The sequence below is a fragment of the Neolamprologus multifasciatus genome, chromosome 6 (assembly GCF_963576455.1).
Source record: "Neolamprologus multifasciatus chromosome 6, fNeoMul1.2, whole genome shotgun sequence".
In the NCBI taxonomy this organism is placed as follows: Eukaryota; Metazoa; Chordata; class Actinopteri; order Cichliformes; family Cichlidae; genus Neolamprologus; species Neolamprologus multifasciatus.
The window spans coordinates 32,559,253-32,579,944 of record NC_140444.1 but is presented as its reverse complement, the minus strand read 5'-3'; the positions used below and the strand labels follow the sequence as shown (position 1 = coordinate 32,579,944).

Here is a 20,692-nt window from a genome sequence, read left to right as displayed (position 1 = left end):
CATTTATTTTGAATCAGAGATGCAAACACAGAATATATGAGGCTGCATGCAGGGCCGTGCACAGAAGTTTAAAAGGGCGGGTGCTCAAAGTTAAAAAGGGGCACATTGAACACACAGCACGCTCGTTTGTTTCAGTTCGTCAGTTGCAACAAGACAACTTACCAACGTGTACGTAATAAGCTAATACTCCTGTGTGCTACACACTACAGTGTACGCTGTACACCTACTTACTGGTTTTTGTCGCATCAGTCTGTGTCTCTGAGTTAACTTGTGTTTCTCCTACAGCTCCGGACCGCTAAAAATGTGCGTGCTCTTTGTGAGCTCGTTCCCGGCTCGTAACCAGCGCGTTCTGCCGTCAAAGGCGATCATTGGTTAAATGTGATCATGTGACTGATGCAAGCCAGATCCTTTTATTTTATTTAACTGTGATTAATAGTTAAATATTATTGTTGAGGGGCACAGACAGGACTCCGCACGCACACACACATTAAAAAAAATAAATAATTTTTTTTTAAAAAGTTGCCTCAACAAAAGGGCACTTTGGGCACCCATCAGGAAAGCGGCGGGTGCTCAAGCCCCTCTAGCCCCCCCCTCTGCACGTGCCTGGCTGCATGTGAAGTTTATTATCTTTCAAATGAGGAAGATTCAGCTTGTAAATGATTTAACAAGTTCGCTGGGTACAATTTCAAAGCATTTTTTACTATCAGTTATTAGAGGCGTATCATTTCAGTATTTCATTACTTTTGTTACTTTGGAAAAAAGCCTTTAACATTTCACAGTTGCATTGTTTGGATAAGAACCAGTCTCAGGTCATCTGTGAACACCTTAAGGCATTTTTCCCTCTCTTCCAGTTTGGTGTTCTTGTGCAAGTGTGACATCAGTGACTCAGGAGCTGCTGATGACCTGCTTTATCCAGTTGGTGAGCCTGGTGATGCGAGTGTAGACACCGTAGTAGTCTGGACGCCCGCAGCCTTTACCCCAGCTCACCACCCCAGCCAGGAACCAGCGACCTGAAGGCTCCTGACACACCAAGGGACCGCCCGAGTCTCCCTAACAGACAGAGGTAACGTTAACGAGGCACAAATAAGACTGGGTCTTCACAGCACAGAGGCACCATAATAATTGACAGTACTTATAATTACTACAGTGACTCACTATGTCATCATCATCATCAGGGGTTCTTAGATATGTGGCTTTTAAAACTCATTTTATAACATGGATGTGTTTTAAAAAATGGGGCTAAAAAGAGGAAATAACATTATAGGATTTTTTATATTTAAAATTTCAATCGGTTTCTCCTTTTTTGTGGCTTTGAGGACATCTTGACAGAGAGCAGGACTACACGATACTAAGTGATACATAGAATTTTACTTTCATTGCATCATATCAACTTTAAAACACTGCAGGAACTTATTGAATTTGGATTCTTTTGTAATATTAGTTATATTAAAGAGAGAATCCATACAAAATCAGTTTAATTTAAATCTCTGCTTTGATTTTACCTACAGTTTCTTGGCAGTTCTACATACACACTTGTGTGGTATCTCCACCCAGCAAACCAAAGCCTGGTCCTCTTTTGGCTTGTTTTGTTCGCTCTTCTTTTTTCAAATGCAGGTAAAGATATTTTAGACGGGAATGGTGAGACTGACAAAACAGTAAAACTGCAGGCTGTAAAGGAAACAATGTGTAGAGCTGAGGGGATGAAGTGCTAAGTGTTGTGTTGGACATTCTGAGTTCCACTTGCTTTTTCATTTTTAGTCATTTGATCCATTTTTGCTGCCAAGGTTCAAAGCACATGCAGCTTGTATTTCTTTGTACCTGACAGGCATCTTTCCTTCCATTGCGGTAACCGGCACAAAGCATTCTGGGAGTAACCAGGTGTCCGTAGGAACGGATGCAGGATTCCTCGCTAACCAGGCGCACATCAACTTTCTGAAGCACATTACTGGCTGTGCCTGGGAAAAGTAAGAGGACAAAGTGACAGAGGGCAAAAGAATAACCTCTCAGTCGTAATGCTGTTGAGTCTTTGTGCACTGCTTAAGGCCCCAGCAACACCAGCTTAGAGACCCATTAGCAATTGTCTGGAAATGGCCAGTGATGAGGGAAAAACAAGTTTTCCCTGACTGCGAGTGCTTTTGGGAGGTTGTTGCAAAAAGGTATACATTTCTGCACTGACAACCTTCTTTTGATTGTTTTGGTTGTCATCACTCATAGTACGCCTGGAAAATGCTAACTAGCGTTCAGAGTCAAAGCTGTGTCTCCTGAAACATGTTGGTTTCAACTGTAAGACACAACTTTCACCGTGAAGGCAAACATTCTCCGTTTTCACTTCCCATCGCACTTTTCAACTTTCACTGTTGACTTGTCTGCAGACAAATCAGCATACTTTCATGCAAACTGCAGCAATATGCTAGCAAGCAAAGCAATCACAGAGAAGATTTTGGTGCAGCACCATTTGCAATAGATATCACCCAATAGCACTAATAACACTCTGCAACCTCCAGTGTCCAATAAACATGCCTAATGTGCCCTTTGTGGACTGGTGTGAGGGAACCCATTGTGTGTTTGCCCATAGAAAGCTCATACAGGGGTCCTAAAGGGGCAAAGGTGCTGTGGATCCTGTGTGTGCACAGGTATTTCTACTCTAACTGAGCATTTTAACCACTTTCCTAGAAGGCTCAAAGAAAAGACCATTTAATTCAAGCACTTTTTCCTAGAACTAAGTGCTTTGTCTAGCATTCACCGACACACTGTAGACTGAAGTATCCAGAGAAATTGATCCACCAACCTTCCAGCTGGTATATTACCCATGCTATCTAATGAGGCACAGCCACCCGACTTTGGGCCTACATGGGTATGTCTGCCAGCATATTACTTATATTAATGAAACACTATACAGGGTAATGAAACCACGGAACATGTTTTAGTAGAGACTGAGAAGCTGAGAGAAGGTGATTGATTCAGAACCTCAGAAACGCTGTTCCACGCTGCATACAGCTGGTGGCTGTAATGTACCACAGGGCACAGTTAGGCAGCCCTCTGTGATCCTTGCTACTGGTGTGAAATGTGGGGTACATCTGGGCAGACCACACTTAGCGTGCTTTGTGTGGGCAGCTGCTGTTCCCCATAGTGTAGAACCCAGATGCACCCATGTTTGCTGGAAAGCCTGGTTGACGTGTCTTCACTTACTAATAATGAACAACAAAGGTCTTCCCTTACGGTAACAAGAAAACGCTTTATTCCAATTATGATCAAGCAAATGCATTTTAATGTATTCAAATTTACCTTCGATTTTTCTCAAAAGTTGTATTGATTCTTATGAAGCGTTGCATGCCAGTATATGTTCTCCCACACCTTTTCTCTCTCTCAGCCTTCAGTTTATTAAGTTCATCGTGATAGCAGAAACCACTTCCACCCACACCACTCCATCTCCTCCTGCCTTTTTGATTTAAATTAGGTTTTTTTTTCCATGTGTGTTTGCTCAGATATCAAAATAGCACACCCACTTGCCTCCACATCACCATCTGCACAAAAACTCCCCATATCTCGCATGCACTGACAAAAGGATGTTTTTAAAAACCACACAGTCATTTGGTTGTGAAAATGATGCATCACACTGAATAATACATAAGTCGGTAATCATCCTGCAACAGGAGTCAAACTTGCTTAAAAGAAAAACTAAAAAGTGAGTGAGTGCTCTTCTTTTAGAGTAAACCTTCCATTTTTAAAGCAGTAAATGTAACATCACTCTAGGACTAGTAGTGTTTATGAAACTGCTCAGTGGGATTTAAGTGTCTTTTAAGGTCTGTTGTTGTGTCTGTGCATAAAGCAGCCTGTAGCTCAATGTGATTTATGATCGTGGAGAATGAAAAATGACTGTTTTGAGAGGCAGGTAGGATAGAGGTCCCCAACCTGAAAACAGCAATCCATTTAAAATGTCAGAAGATGAATTTTAAACCTCCAAGATGTTTGATCATAGAGGAAACTGATTAAACTTTGCTCTAATAAATATGGATGGCCACTTGAGGCTGCCTCTGAAAGCAAGCCAGTTGCCACGGTCTCCTATATCAAACTGCCCAACTTTACAGCAGAAATAAACAAGGGGAAAAAACTGGTCTCTGTGGCTAATACTCATTTATTAAAGGTTTAAAGTTTGGGTTTATTACTGGCACAGCTGCCATGAACAGCAGATGGCTAGGTCACAGACTGTTAAACCTTCTGTCAGCTCGTTCAAGTTACTGAAATGGACCTGTGTCTTTGCAGTTTTATTTCAATATTTTAATGTCATTTCCAGACAAAAAGTAGTCCAGATGGCACGGTACACAAGGACATGTCTCTAGTCCATCATCACGCCAAAGCAGAGAGACAACCACACACTCTAAAATCTAACCTACAACAAATTCAAAATCACCAGTTAACCTAATACGCATGTTTCTGGACTGTGGGAGGAAACTGGAGTTTCTGAAAGAAGCCCGTGCAGGCAATGAGTGAACATAAAAAGCCCCAGCTCACCAGGGAAGTCTCACCAAGACCTGTCAGAGGTGCTTGCTTATAGAGGTTTGTCTGATTGTTGGGGTTTTTCTATACTATTGTAGAGTCTTTACTTTACAATATAAAGCAAATTGAGGTGATAAAGTGTAGCAGATATGGAAGCATTTTGAGAGGTCAAACCAAAAACTTGGAAATCGCTGCCATAGCAGGTTTACTGGTTATTAAAAAATACTGTAATTTGCTATTCCATACTCTAGCTTCTCTGCACATCCTTCAAGCCCTCCCCTTCCCTGTTTTCCAAGCTCACCCCCCTCATGGAGTGCCCCCCAGCCAGTGACCCAGCAGAGCAGGCCTGGCTCCAGCTGGTGCGTTGGTGGGGGCAAGCAGGTGGGTCGAGCGTGCCCAGCCAGCAGCGCAGCGGCGGGCCGGTCCAGCTTGAGCAGGGCCAGGTCGTAGTCGTGGGACTCATCGTCATAGTAATGATGAAGATGGATGCGTTGGACCCGCGCCACCTCCTCTGTAGGGCTGCTACGGTTGATCAGAAGTTTGCCAAGGTAGACTGTCCACACTGAGGGGGAGTAGAGACTGCAGCAGGAGCAGAACACAAAGAGGTCAAATGTGTTGTAGGGCCAACAAGAAAGCGTTTTTTTCCTGAGCTATTTAAAAAGAAAACACCCACACAGTTAGCAGTATTAACTCATGCCAAGAAATATCTGTTTATACTTTTTCAGCTTTTTTATCTTCCTCATCCACAGACTCTGAAGACTGCATAAGCTTTTAATCACCATGCAAGAAAATTAAGCAGAGAAAAATAGGTAATGCTCTAGAGGATGCTGCAGCTATAGTTTTTGGGGATGGTCCAGATTGTGGGGTTGAGTGTATACAAATACATAAATACTCTGCCTCTGACTCAGACAGGCTGTCACAGTTAAACCCCGGTCAGCAAAGATGCACCCGAAGGACAGAATGAGGAAGCAGCAGCAGAAATAAACTTGATTTATAAAACCACGACTAAAATGCTCCATCAAAGTCACGGCAGAGGATGAGAATATTTTAATCTTTACACAACAGAGAAACTCTGGTTGTCTTCTTATTAACAGCACTTTCTAACATTTAAGTCATCACACCACTTCCTTCCTTCTTGTTTCCTGCCCTTACCGGTCGTCATAGAAACAGTGGGCAGCCGACACCACCCACTGACTGGCGATTAAAGCGCCACCACAGATGTGGTTACCCCGCACCTGCAGGCTGGCCTGCCATGGCCACTCCCCCTCTGAGGCGTCCGTTCCCCCAACGATGCGGCTGGAGAACTGCCTCAGGCCGCACTCTGGATACACACACACAGGTATGTTTAAACACACTGATGCACGCAGTGTGAGCGAATACATTTCAAATAAAATGCTCGCGAGTTATTGAAACAAAGTCTCTGACATAGAAGCACACAGAGGTCTCAAAATTTAAATGTGATACAATTAAAATAATGAGACTAAAGTTAGAAAGTTAGAAGGTGTTAGGTGATCGAGTCTTCTTACCACAATGTTTCTCATCGGAGGCGTCAGGGCAGTCAGTGACAAAGTCACACTCAGGATTTGGTTTCTTCAGACACGTTCCGTCGGCACACACATAGGTCATATCTGTACACTGCACGCCTGGGCATGGACACAAGTATACATTTATATTTGATGCAATTAAACAATAAAGTTCAGGAATCTCAGAGTTGGCTGATTTTCTAATAGAGCCTGTGTACAGTTTACATCATGGCCTGTGTCTGCTTCCCTCATCAGTTCAGCTTGAAGCTAAAAGGAACCAATAAGCATGTGGTGCCTGTTACTGTTGAGATGTTCAGGACAAAGTCATTTGGGTCTTCCAAAAGGATGCAGGACAAGATAAAAACAGGACACTACATCACTGAAAACAGATATGTTTTTGTCTGTCCCTGTGGCAGCAGACAGGCAGGGTTTGATTCTGCCGTGGGCGCTTTGCTGCATGCAACCCACACCTTCCTATCCCTCACCTTCATGCATCTTTCTAACTGTCACCTTCTAATTAAAAAGTCAGACACCTCGGAGATGGATGTCAGAAAAGTATTTGAATGCCTGAATGAATCAATGATTTAAAATGACGTCTGGGTGGTTACATCTTAAAGCACACTTTTTATAAGCAAAGCATTTTAAAAGGTGAATGGAGGCTTTGGTTAACATTTCGTTATACAGCACATAGGAAAACTACATGTACTACATATATTCCAAAAAGGGGGATCGTAGTGATTTTTCCAACTACCTTTTGCCGACAGCTGTGGAAGTATTTTATGTGTGAAAAGAAGGACACTTGCAGCCTGTTACCTTCAGTGCAGTTCATCTCATCGGTAGCTTCAAGGCAGTCTGGGTGTTGGTCACACACTTTGTAGTAGTCCACACACTGACTGTCCTCTGGACATTTGTATTGTGCCACACATACTGAGAGACACACATGTAAACACTACATTCAGAACCGTTCACTGACAAAATATTGTAGAAAAACTCAGACGTGTAACATGAGTTAGCCCACTGTGCTTCTTATTTACAGATTAAATGTATTTTGAGTGTGTCGCAGTAGATAATGAATAGCTTGATTTAATGTATGCTGGATTATGTTTATTAGGAGAAAAGCAAAAGAGGAGTTTTATTAGAGAGTACATTTGAAAAAGTTATTAAATAAAGTGCTTTCGATGCTTTTGTATAACAGAAATATGCAGTAAATATGTCTGAATTTGTGGCTAGCATATTTTACTTTCTGTAAATTAGTATAGCATCAGCATTAGTCTTTGTCGCTTCCATATTTTTGGTATTATGTTTTTGCATGTTTGTCATAGTTAAATGTTAGATAACCTGAGTAAATTCCAAATGCAGTTTATAAATGATGATGATTTTATTTATTAATGGAAAATAGCCATCCAAATCTACCTGACCCTATGTGAAAAAGTAATTGCCCTATGAACCAAGCGGTCGTTCAGCCTGAGTGGTTCAGTGGTTCACCTTCAGGATCTTCGTGCACAGAGCAGAATCTGTGGTTCCACCAGTTACAGCAAGTCATCGAGCAAAGCAGCCCAGACCATCACTCTACCACCAACCGCCATGTTTAACTGTTAGTATGATGATGTTTTCATGAAATGCAGTGCTAGTTTTACACCAGATGTAAACCTTGGCAAATGTCAGACGAGCCTTTGTGTTCTTTTTTTTCTCCTTGATCTCTCCCATGGAGGCCATTTTTGCCCAGTTTCTTTCTCAGTGTTGTTGAACTCTGACCTTAACTAAGGCAAATGAGTCCTGCAGTTCTTTAGATGTTGTTCTAGGTTCTCTTGTGGCCTCCTGGATGAGTCTTCAATGCACTTTTGGAGTAATTTTGGTAGGCCAGCCACTCCTCGAAAGGTTCACTGTTCCAAGGTTTCTCCTTTTGTGGATATGACTCTCACTGTAGTTTACTGTGAGTCCCAAAGCCTTAGAGATGGCATTCTAACCCTTTCCAGACTGATAGATGTCACTGACTTTTTATCTCACCTTTTTTAGATGTCTTACTTCATCACACAGGGCCAGGAAGGTTTAGATAGCTTTTACCCTTATCCCTGGTTATCTTTGTCTAATATTAAAATTCTCTTGATGATCTGAAATATTTAGGTCTTAAAAAATGTGCAAAAACAAAAAAATCAGGACGGGGATGAACATTTTGTTCACAGCACTGAATCAATAGTGAACACTTGACCTTAGTCAAACCACTGAGAGCATTGTAGCTTGACAGGCTGCCAACACTCACAGGTTTTAAAATTAGAGATTCTTTCTGCCTTCCAAGTGCTTTCATGGGGTTTTTAAAGAGTAGGCCCATCAGATCAGATCAACATCACCCCTGGATTTAAAGCCAGGCAGCTTTCATTAGCAGCACTCTGATAAGCCTTACATATCTGATGTTTTTCTGGAACAGTTCTGCTCTCGTCCATGTCATATAAATCTGGCAGTTTTGGCTCTCCAGTGTCACAAGTGGCCTCACCACGAGGGTGGTGGCTGATAGACAATAAATTCAACATTATTTTACTTAGAATGGGCACATTTATGTGTCACATTCAGTATTTGAGCACTTACTCTACCCTCTCAATGTGAAGGGAGAATTATTTATGTTTGGAGTCCTGTATATACCACAGTTTCTCTCATCGAGGCCATTGGGACAGTCCTTGATTCCATCACAGATGGGCACGCAGAGACCGTTCACAGTGCACAGGAACTGTCCTGGGCAAGCTATAAAACACAAATACACACAGAGCTCGAAATTATGCTGAGAAAAGGTCACAAAATGACATCCCAATATTTTCATCAGCATTTCATGGCTGTCAGTTCCAGCATCCACAACTCACGATCTGACAGGTTGAAGACGCTGTATTGCAGCTGAAGGCCCGGCCCTGTGAGTGACACCTCAGATGTCATGAAGACAGTGGTTGTCGTAGAGAGCAGGAAGAGACGTTCGCTGTAGGGCTGCAGAGCCCTGGTGCCGCACAGTCTGAGAAAGGAGAGGGAGGGTGAAAGTGAAGGGACGTGTCCCTGAAGGCATCACCTCTCCACTTGTACAAGAAACTATTGATCTGTTTCTTCCTGATTAAATAAAGAAAGTAAGGGATTTGTGAGTTTAAAAAACATTTAAAAAAATGTAAATTGCCTATACTGGAATTAAAATGCTTTCAAACATTAGGGGATTTGGTTGGCTTGTGTGGCACAACACTGCCCCCTGTTGTTCAGTAGGGAACAAAATCTTCTCAGGGTCTAAATACTTTTTACTGAGGCTAAGAAGAAGCAGAACTCAGCACCTGTGCATTACACAGAAAGACAAAATCCTTTACACATGACTATTTGCTAAAAAGGGAACTATTTGAAAGCACAACCCGTTATATCAGTTATGATGAGGATTTGTGTTATGTTGGGCTATCTCAAATGTTCTTTTTGTGTGTGTAAACATGTATAATAAGTTCCAGAATAGGCACTAACGTTGCTTTACTGGGCTGAAAAAGGTCTTTGTGGCACAGCTTACTTGCGATTCTGGATGATCCACTGTCCCTGGGTACAGGCCTGGTTGTAGCTGGCTCTGCTTAGCTCATAGCCCTCAAATGTCAAACACAAGCCCATCCCTGCACTGGGCATCTGAAATCACACACAGGACAGTAAATTTATCCATCAAGTTAATTTCTTGACAGGTTCACAGTATTATTTATTAATACGAGTTACCTTTAGTGATTCAAAGTTTGACGTGGATCATTTGATGATAAATAAAATAATCAATCAACGTGTGGATCAATAAAAGATGCACGGCTGAAGGAGAGGCTTACAGTAAAGCTCCAGGTACAGTTGGTGTCAGGAGGGTAGTAGCTGGGATAGAAGGGTGTCTTTAGTGTCCCTTGGACCCCTGATACTGCCTCCAGCTGTATAGTGGAATTACAGTCTAAGAATGATGAAGACACAAAGCAAGAAAGATTGTTCAGTCCACAATATAATCATTTAATGTCAATATATACAGAAAAGAAGAGGGGGAATCATGAATATAGCAGGATCCACACAAGATTGATTTCTACCATGTCTTTCAGAACACAACTTGATTGATTCTTGATTGATTGGTTTTGTAAGACCAAGATAGATTGCCATAAAAATACATGAGGATATTGATATTTGCTGCCCAGAGACTAGATCCCACTCACTCTGGTCATTCCTGTAGCTCTTGCACAACTAACCGGTCAATAATTTCATTTATAGTGTGACATATCTAAACATCTACTGGACAGAATACCAAAACGTTTTCCAGATGATGTAACATAATCACTTGGGTGATGACCTGAAATTTTCTAGTGCCACCAGAAAGTTGACATCGCATGTTAGGATGCTGACTTTTAGTCAAATTATTGTATGATACATTTTTTACCAGAGAGAAGTGCAAAACATTCAGGTAGGCTTACCCTGGTGTTCCCAAGCCTGCACAGACAAAGAAAAGGATTCCTTGTAATTGTATAGACCCTGTTTCCAAACCACTGTCATCCAATCTCCTGATGACAGGACACGGACCACGTGCTCATGTCTGCTGCAGCCATACACACTGGTAGGAAGCAAGGAAAGTTGCACAGAGCCCATAAATGATAGTGATAATAACGTGTTAGTATGAGTTTATATTTTGGACATCTATAACAGGAACTATAGAGGCCTAGATATGTGTAGATCATCCTATTTTAAAAGTCAGGCCAAATATTGATTTCATTTTGTAGTTTTTAAATATTCCTGTCACTTTACATTAATGCCTCACAGTGCTGTGTATCAGTCTAAATATACTTATATTGTTAGGAGAGACTCACGATGTGATGAGATGATTATCAGCAGGGGTGAGCGAGTTGTACACCAGCAGTCTGTCACTGCACTCTGGAAGCAGCCACTCCATATGGAGCTCAAGCTGGGAGCCTGGGGTGGTCTGGAGGTGCCACAGACAGGAGGAACGCTGTGTGTTAGGGCCACGGAGCAGAACGGGGCTGCTGGACACCACCTTCTGATAGCGGTAGCAGTCTTGGGGCAAAAAAGGTAAGAATTAAAGTCAGAACTGAGTCTGTACTTTTGCGCACAGATGATGGGATTTGTAAATGTTAAACTTCAATGGCTTTTGTTTCTATGGTTTAACTTAAGCTGATAGGGATTGATGACATTACACTAAATATAAAGTTTTACTTTGACTTTAGATATGGAGCTATTACGTTAAAAGGAATTGTCTAAAAAGAAATAATTAAAAGATCAAACTAAACTAGAACAATATGCCATATAAAAGTATAACACAAGAGAAAATCAGTTTATAGAGTTTTTGGTGTCTGTGCTAATAAAGCTGCTAACATTAGCATTCGAGCTAGCTAGCATAAAACCTAGAAAATGTTTTGCACTATTTATCTTCCAAAGCACTAGTTAACAGTTTACATTAACATTTACATTCCATTAACATTACTAGAGATTTGGACAGAAAATATCTTATATCTTAGCCATCTGAATCAGAACATTTACTTTTGCAAGTTAAATATTTTGTTAGCATATTTAAATAATTCAGTTGTTAGTTAGTATCCAAGTTCCATTGTTTTTATCTTGTTATTATTATGCCCCTTTCAAAACATTTTAAAGTCATTTCAAAATTAAACATATAGACTACCTGTACTATGATGTAGTTAAACTATGATGTATTAAATGTTGCCAATTAAATAATGATGCATAATCATTAATAGAGGTGGAGTTCAAATGTCAAAATAAGGCTTTAAAATGTTTTGCCTTTCACCCCAAAATCACATTTGTTCAGTGAATTAAGTATACAGTATAATAAATTAAATTATACTGAGAAGCATGCTCAACATAAAATCCTGTTTGCCTTTGTTCCCATGAGTTACTTTATTTCTTGTCAAATGTACAGTGGACTGTGCTACTTGTAATTAAAGTTCCGGTACATGAATTAATTAATACAAAACAAAAAATTATAAACAAACTGAAATAAAATCTGATACCAAATGAGGCTTTCAAAAGTTTTACAACTTTGGGGTCAGTTTCTGTAGGGAGCAGAACAAAAAGAAACAGAAATTAAATTAAATGTACATTAAATTTCAATTTAAATCTTCCTTTAGCTGTTTTTCTGCCCATGTTCTTCCTCTCACCACTGACAGATAGTGTAGGGAGATGGAAAAGGTATCCATCAAAGCTGGCTGTCTCTTCCACCTTTGACCTGCTGTACCCCTTCAGGCCCTCCACCAGGCTCCTTCTGACCTTCTCCAGCGTGACTCCCTCGGCATGGCTGCTGGGTATGTTCAGCAGTATCCAGAAGTGAGCCACAACACTTCCTTCCCTGCAGAGACAAAAAGACAACCAAGACTCGATGAAAGACCAGTCAAAAGTTTGGACACACCTTCTAATTTCATGGTTTTTCTTTATTTTCACGTCTATTCACATTGTACATTCTCACTGAAAGCATCAAAATTATGAATGAGCATATGAAATTATGTAGGAAACAAAAACGTGTGAAATAACTCAAAACACCTTTTATATTTTAGATTGCTTTGTACACTCTTGGCATTCTCTCAATGAACTTCATGAGGTCGTCACCTGAAATAGTTTTCCAATAGTCTTAAACAGTCTTATCCAAAACCATTGCGTTTGGGTTTAGTTTATGTGATTGAGGAGAACAGGCCATCTGGTGCAACACTTTATCACTCTGCTCCTTGGTCAAATAGCCCTTACACAGCCTGGAGGTGTGTTTGGGGTCACTGTCCTGTTGAAAACGAAATTATGGTCAAAATAAAGGTAAACTGGATGGGATGTAATGTCGCTGCAGGCTGCTGTGGTCGCCATTCTGGCTCAGTGTGCCTTCAATTTTGAATAAATCCCCAACAGTGTCAGACAAAGAAGGCAAGAAATTCCACAAATGAACACTGACAAGGCACACCTGTGACATGAAAACCATTTCAGGTGACTACATCATGAAGCGCATTGAGAGAGGGCCAAGGGTTTGCAGCACTGTCAACAAAGCAAAGAGTGGCTACTTTCAGGAATCTAAAATATAAAACCTATTTAGATATATTTACCAACTTTTTTTCTACATAATTCCATATATCTTGCTTCATATGTGATGTCTTCAGCATGTATCTACAAAGGTAGAAAGTAGTAAAAATAAAGAAAAACCATTAAATGAGAAGATGTGTCCAAACTTTTGACTTCTAGTGTTTTACTGTCTTTACTGATTGAAAGTATTTGGTGCCTATGGCTTCATGTTGTCATAAGTATGCTTGTTTGTGCAGGTATTTGGTGAAATACCAAAAATGACAGTTTCTTAAATAGTCACAGTGTTTCACTTGTTTGGGCCCAAAAGCAACTTCCCAGCTAAAATCTGCAAATTTACAGTATAAATAAAAAGAAAAAAGAAATGAAAAATAAAACAACAACATCTGAACAAGGTGAATTCTGAGCTGTACAATCAGTCTATAGTCTGTAGTTTATCATTTTAAGGTTGCCATGTCGAGCTTTTTGTATACAGTCTATAGAAACACGCATGACTGCAATACAGTTGGTACTTTTACCTCATGATCTTGGGTTGATTATAATCGATCATGGCTCAAGAGTTGGGAGTTCGCCTTGTAATCGGAAGGTTGCCGGTTTGAGCCCCAGCTCAGACAGTCTCGGTCGTTGTGTCCTTGGGCAAGACACTTCACCTATCGCCTACTGGTGTTGGCCAGAAGGGCCGATGGCGCGATATGGCAGCCTCGCTTCTGTCAGTCTGCCCCAGGGCAGCTGTGGCTACAACTGTAGCTTGCCTTCACCAGTGTATGAATGGGTGGATGACTGGGTGTGTAAAGCGCTTTGGGGTCCCTAGGACTAGTAAAAGTGCTATACAAATACAGACCATTTACCATAATATACCTAAAACTGTTGGTAAGATAAAGTTGATCATCTTCAGTTTTTGTCAGTTCAGAAAGCGGTAGATTCTGAACTTGTTGAAACACATCAGTATTGTAGCAGTTAGCATAAAACACCAACCACTATAAAGAAACAACTGGTGGCTGCTCCCTTATTCAAAACAGAGTAAAAGCTTACTGTATGTTAAAGCCACAAAGATATTTTTCAGAGGTTAGTTTTAAGAAAAAATGTGGAGAACAGTGTAGATTTTGAATTTTACTCAAAGCTTAACAGTAGAAAATATCCTCTCGTTGACAAAAACTTGAACTGAACTTGGAGTCATGATGGCACAATATTCACTACTTATCAACCTAGTTCAAGGCTCAATTTGTATTTTAGAATCACTGCTGGCACCTAGTCTACCACTAAACTACAATACTGCCCCATTCCTGTTGTTATGACTCTGACTTATGACTATGTGAAGAAAAAATGTAATGTACATACCCAAAGGCAAACACAGTGGTGCAGTTGAAGTATCGAGAAAGAATCGAACCTTTCATAATATTCTCTACCTGAAAGAAAGCAAAACACTATCAGCTGTTCACATTAAATCATTCAGGTGCAGGATGGTAGTATTCCTGTCAGTACACATGCACTATATGTACTTTATACTGCCAAACATAGCCTCCTGAATGCTAATTTATAATGTATTATTTTTGCTGTGCTGTGTGGTTCTGACTAATCTGACTACAGTCTGCTCTTCTTCTGTTCTGGTCTATGGCTTATTAGTGTAATGTACTTTAATGATAACAACTGTTTGTTGTCCAGAATTATTTCATCTACAGTACCTAAACAAACTTGCTAAGCGTTATTTATTTCAGTCCCTTTTTTGTTATTGTTTACTTGTTAAGATTACATTGTGAAAATTAGTGGAAAAACAGAAAGCCTTTGAAACTGACAGGATCACCTATGAAGTGACCTAAATTTTTAGGACATCTGCATCAGAGGAATTCATGGTCCCTGCTCACCATCCTCTCGACGCCCTTGGCTTCTTTCTTGAAAACAGGACTGTTGTGAGAGGACAGATCAGTAGAGAAGTTCCTGTTGAGGATGGATAAGTAGGCAGTGTACTGCTGCTGGACACGAGCCTCTAACACCCAAACCTTGTATTCTGTTACAGAAATGTGGACCAACACAGCATAAATAGACTAGAAATGAAATTACAGAAATTAAAGACATCAAAGAGTAACTGTGATGCTATCATAATACATAATAACAGTATCATAACAGTGATCCAATGTTCTTCATCTGTCGTATGATAATGAGCCATGGGACAGCTCATTTGTGCTAAGAATAGGCATGAAAGGCAAGATAAAAGGAAACTGGAAAATATTTGCTCACTGTATTTCAGTATACGTGTGTGGTACCATTATAAATATAGCATCTCAAACTGACTCTGATTTGCTTTCCCTAGCTGTCTGTGAGTTTCTGCTTCTTTACCACATCCTTGTCAACCTAATTCAAGCCTTACATTTACATTTTAGAATCACAGCTGGTACCTGCTTGACCACTAAACTACAACACAGATAGGACAATATCAACTCTTATTATTTTACACACTAACTCTAAGTTCCATCCATCCATTCGCTTCTGCTTATCCTTTTCAGGGTCACGGGGCTATCATATCCCAGCTCTCATTGGGCGAGAGGTGGGTTACACCCTGGTGGGGTACACCCTGGACATGTCCCCCTTAGTTGCAGGGCTAACACACAGAGACAGACAGCCATTCGCACCCACATTCACACCTATAGGCAATTTAGATCAGTCTATTAACCCAGAGGGGACCCACGCAAACATGGGGAGAACATGCAAACTCAACACAGGCCTGATGGTGGAATTGAACTCAGGACCTGTGTGGCAATAGTGCTAAGCACCATGCCACCGTGCTGCCTAACTAGGTTTGTTTGTAAAATTTCATGATTAGATGTCACTAAATTACAGCTTGTGGTCAACTGAATTCTGTTGCCTTGCTCCTTCCGATAAAAATGCATGACCCTGGCTTCTGTAGTCATTGCAGGACCAACATGTTTTAGTCAGCTGAGAGACAACTAAAATATTACATTTAGATAGTACTCCATAACGGCTGCATGGTCAATAGCGTATGTCAGAAAAATATTATTTGGTATTTAATGTTTGGCAATTGGAAGAGTTGGCCTTGGTTCAGGATGTGATTCCTGTTGGCGTGTTGCAAATTTGATCTGGTTGCAAAGCATTTAAATGTTTCTCCAGTTCCATCATATCCTGAAGTACATATCCTTTGCCAAAACAGCAATTCTACAGGGATCCAAACGTATGGTGTTCTGGTTTGGGTCTTTAAATTATATCCCGATAAGCAGTACAGTTACGGAGCCAGCTTCTCATGCACATGATGACTACTATCCTCAAATAATCCTCATGACTTGACAGTTATTTGAAACTGAGCATGTTGCAAAAGATCATAGGTAAACATGCAAACCACATTTTGTAGATGCTGTATACATGTGGCCACTCACACAGCATTGTCATTGTCAGGAGCACAACTTGAGACTTAAACTTAAAATACTTAAAATATTAACAAAATGAGAGACAATGTTTTGCTCACCCAGGAAATACCAAGCCAAAATTCCTGCTGCAGCTATAATGATGACAATGAGGATGATGAGGAAGGCAAGGACACACTTGCAGGACCGAGACTTCCTAGTGGGCGGAGCCACAGCTTGTGTAGCAGCTCCCACCTGAAAACAAAAGCTTAACATGATCTACAAAGAATCTGACAGAGACAGTCCCAACGCTGTGGCATCCTTTGTTTTAAATAAAAGTCTTTAACTTTGTACGAGATGTTAAATTCCCAATCGAAAGGCCAAATCTACCCGAGAACTTCAGGAGAAGATTACACAAATAGCTCAGAAGCTTCAATAAATGCTTCAGGATCAACATGTTTTCTATATACACCTTTGGGATGTTGCATCTTCAAAAAATAAAAATGAAATGACTGAGCCTCACACAGGCTTATTTCTGCTGCTTGTATCCGTGATCTCGTTCTTTCCATCTTAAAATCAAGCTTATGACCGTAGGTGAAGATAAGGACGCAGCTCAGAGAGTAAATTGAGATCTTTGCTTTTACACTCAGCTCTGTCTTCACTTCAAACTGGGAGTTTAAGATCTTCTGAACCAGGGCCTCTGTCAGATGTCTCCAGCTCAGCTCCTCTCCTCACCTGAAAGTCCAGACCATACAGCTGCAGATCCTCAAGCTGTTTATTGAGGTCAGTATCTCTCAACCCAAGACACTAACTCAGGCTCCCTCCCCAGTGTCCCGAGAGGTGACATTTCATGTCCCACTCATCAGCCACTGATAGCTCTGACCACCGTCCGACAAACAATAATGTCATGAAAGCATATTTTAATAAAGGGCTTTGCAAATATAGCTATTAACTTTTCGACAGTCCCGCCGGGCACACGACCTGGCCACCCGTGTATCCGGCAGGGAAAGTACCTCCAGGACACTCAGGCCCACCCGAGCCCAGGCTTCTCGTTGAGAAGAGGGTGTCAATTGCATTCAGGGAACAGATGATGATCAAATTCATTATTGATGAGATAGCAGAGTAAAGTTACAGCAAATGGAAAGTGCTCTGTACAAAACCTGGAGCTGTACTCAACTACAATACTTTAGACTTTTTTTTCAAAAGGCATCAACAGCACAGACACAGTGGATATCATTCACAGAACAATGTTTTCAACCAGGATGTAAACATTTTTATTTCTGCTGTTAGGTTGTTATAATTGGACATTTTCACATGTTTTAAATGAGACAAAATGTTCACACTTCAAATGTTTTGTTAAATTCAATTGTTTATTTGATTGGTTGATCGTAGTTTTTCATGGGTAAGATGTTATAATACCCTGGTTCACTCAGTGACTACTCCGTCTCCTAAAAATCTTCTTTAATTCAGTTCAATTCAATCCAACAGTATTTACATACAAATGAATTGAATTGAACTGAACTAAAGAAAAAACCCAACAATCCCCTATGAGCAAGCAATTGGCGACAGTGGGGAGGAAAAACTACCTTTCAAAAGGTAGAAACCTCCGGCAGAACCAGGCTCAGGGAGGGGCGGCCATCTGCCGCGACCGGTTGGGGGGGTGGAGCCGATGACAAAATTATACACAACTAAATATTAAAGCAAATATGCTTTAAAATGGGTGTTTTGGCACTGGAAGTGACTGATAATATTTAGTTGTATATTACTGTCATTTTATAGGAGACGGAGTGGAAGTCACTTAAGTGAATAGTCTCGAAAACCAGTTGCGCTTCTTTTTCTTTTTTGGTTTTTCTTCTGGCACTTGGTCATCTCGGGCCGCTGGACTTTCTGGTTTGGTAGCGCTGGTCTCCTCTTTTTCTGCCTGATTCTCCTGGAGTGTGTCGTTTTGGGCTGGAGAATTTTCAGGATTGGCAACGTTGGACTGGTCTTCTTGCTTTTTTATTGTCTCTTGCAGAGACAGCAAAAACTCCTGAAGTGTGATCTTTTCTTCCTCTGCTTGCCCGAGTTGGTTGCAGATTGTTGTGTTCTCCAGGTTTTGCTCCACGATTTCTTGGTGGGAAGCTTTGGTTTTCTCCAGCTCTTCTTTTAAATTTTGCACCTTCAAATCATTTTTTTCACAAAGAGCCTCACTGGTGCTGAGTTTGTCTTTCAGCTCAGCGAGCTCACAGTTGGCTCTTTGTTCCTGATTGTTGCGCTTTGCAACTTCCTCTTCAAGATTCTTTTGAGTTTTGAGGAGCTGCTCACGGAGTTGTTCGATCTCTTCTTGCTGTTTTTTGCACTGGACCTCCAACTCAGCTTCTCGAACAGTTTTTACGTCTGTAGAGTCTGTGTGTGGAGCTTCTGCAGTTTGTGTTGAAGCGTCCACACTCAGCTCTGCAGCTGTGACAGCTGTGTTGCTGTCTTCAACAGGAGCCTCACTTACCTCAGGGGTGAAGTTCTCCTCGGGTGTCTTTCTACGAGCCTCTTCCAGCTGTTTTTGGAGCTCAAGGATGGTTTTTTGAGCGTTTTGTCTGCAGCACTGTAGCTGCAGACGAACCCAATCATTCTGAGTTTTAGCTGCAGCAGCTTTGTGGTTTGCAGCTGTCATTTTATAAAGATTGGTTTTGCACATGTGCTGAGCCTCCTGCAGGTTGAATCTCAGCGCACCCAGTTCATCAGTCTCATTGTATGGACGACTGCCATCATTTGGTGTTAAGTGAGGCTGTGGCTGAGGTGGCCCATCGTTGGTGTTATGGTCAGGATGGGGCTGATGTGGCACAGGCCCTCGTTTTGGCAAAAAGTGTGGATTTTGCCAGTGTTGCCCAGGCCCATTATTGGGTTTAAAGTGGGCATTGGGCTGATGTTGCACAGGCCCTCGTTTTGGCAAAAACCATGGATTTTGCCAGTGCTGCCCAGGCCCATTATTGGGTTTAAAGTGGGCATTGGGCTGATGTTGCACAGGCCCTCGTTTTGGCAAAAACCATGGATTTTGCCAGTGCTGCCCAGGCCCATTATTGGGTTTAAAGTGGGCATTGGGCTGATGTTGCACAGGCCCTTGTTTTGGCAAAAACTGTGGATTTTGCCAGTGTTGCCCAGGCCCATTATTGGGTTTAAAGTGGGCATTGGGCTGATGTTGCACAGGCCCTCGATTGGGTCCAGGGTTTCTGGCTCTGGGGTTTGGGTTTGTATTTTTCTGCATCTTCTTCTTGTTTGCACCCTTTGGTTTGGCAGCATCAGGTGGAGTCCCCTCATTTGGTGCCTTGTTTTTCCCTCTTGGGTTTGGGTTTTGCTGCTTAGGGCTAACAGCGGCCGATGAGGTCCCTTCCTGGGGATCAATGTTTTGCTGCATATGTTGCATTTTTCTTGTCTTTTGTCGAACAATGTCGAATGATATTTTTTCTATTCGATCTGGGTTTGGGTTTGTGTTTTGTTGCATACACTTAACGTGTCAAATCTTTGTCTAAAAGTTGGCTCGTGGTGTGTTCCTATACAGTTGCACAGTTCTGAGACTTAATGACTTTTGAGAGAATGTTATTGCTCAATTTCCCTTTGATCCTTTGATCTGGAGTGTGATGTCAGGGAGTGCAAATGGAGTGTGATGTCATCCACTTAGAATTCAAAATGTGATGTCATCAACTTAGCAGAGAGTCTTGTTTTTCTTTGAAATAGAATTCTACCAAACTTAAATAAAAATGAAAAGGTAGTGAATCATTTAGTTTCACTAGTGAATCATTTAGTTAACATTTAGTTAAGTTATGTTTGGGAAGTAGGTATCAATTTGTTTAAAATGTTATTATATTTATTAGATATCTGCAAATCCCAATCAAACACACCTGATTGTTACAAAGCATATTGACACAGTTTATGGAAACATGTATGTAGGACATGTAGGACAAAGGACATAGATCAGAGTGCATTGCTGCAGTTTTAATGTTTCAGTATTACTGACCCCATTGCTTAGAGAAGCATGTGTGATCCCCTGGTCACAGGATACGGACTTCTTTGACCCGTGGCCAAGTGCCATTGCATCACACCACATTTCTTGGTCCTTGAGAAATCATCTTGACATCCACGAGGGTTCGCTGAGTTCTGAATTTCCAACCAAAAGTCTTTTACCAGCCATCTTTGGTAATCACAGAGCTGCACATGTTGCTCTGACAGACAAAGAGCAGTCCCATTTCTGTTTGCAAGTCCAAAGGTTCAAAAAAAGACAGTCAATATTTCCCAAACCTC

At 41.2% G+C, this 20,692-nt stretch overlaps 1 protein-coding gene across 1 annotated transcript; it reads right to left on the bottom strand.

Annotated features, from left to right (window-relative positions):
- Nucleotides 1-614: 614 nt before the first annotated feature.
- tmprss6 (transmembrane serine protease 6) lies at nucleotides 615-20,633 on the bottom strand. The gene is made up of 18 exons (XM_085162647.1): nucleotides 20,409-20,633; nucleotides 16,543-16,675; nucleotides 14,930-15,072; nucleotides 14,406-14,473; nucleotides 12,170-12,357; nucleotides 12,023-12,064; nucleotides 10,847-11,051; nucleotides 10,457-10,593; nucleotides 9,836-9,948; nucleotides 9,541-9,650; nucleotides 8,873-9,015; nucleotides 8,658-8,756; nucleotides 6,834-6,947; nucleotides 6,024-6,140; nucleotides 5,650-5,818; nucleotides 4,799-5,076; nucleotides 1,819-1,955; nucleotides 615-1,050 (listed from the first exon to the last, which is right to left on the bottom strand). The coding sequence occupies exons 1-18, from the start codon at nucleotides 20,496-20,498 to the stop codon at nucleotides 886-888; spliced, it is 2,451 nt and encodes an 816-aa protein (XP_085018773.1). The 5' UTR covers nucleotides 20,499-20,633; the 3' UTR covers nucleotides 615-885.
- Nucleotides 20,634-20,692: the final 59 nt, after the last annotated feature.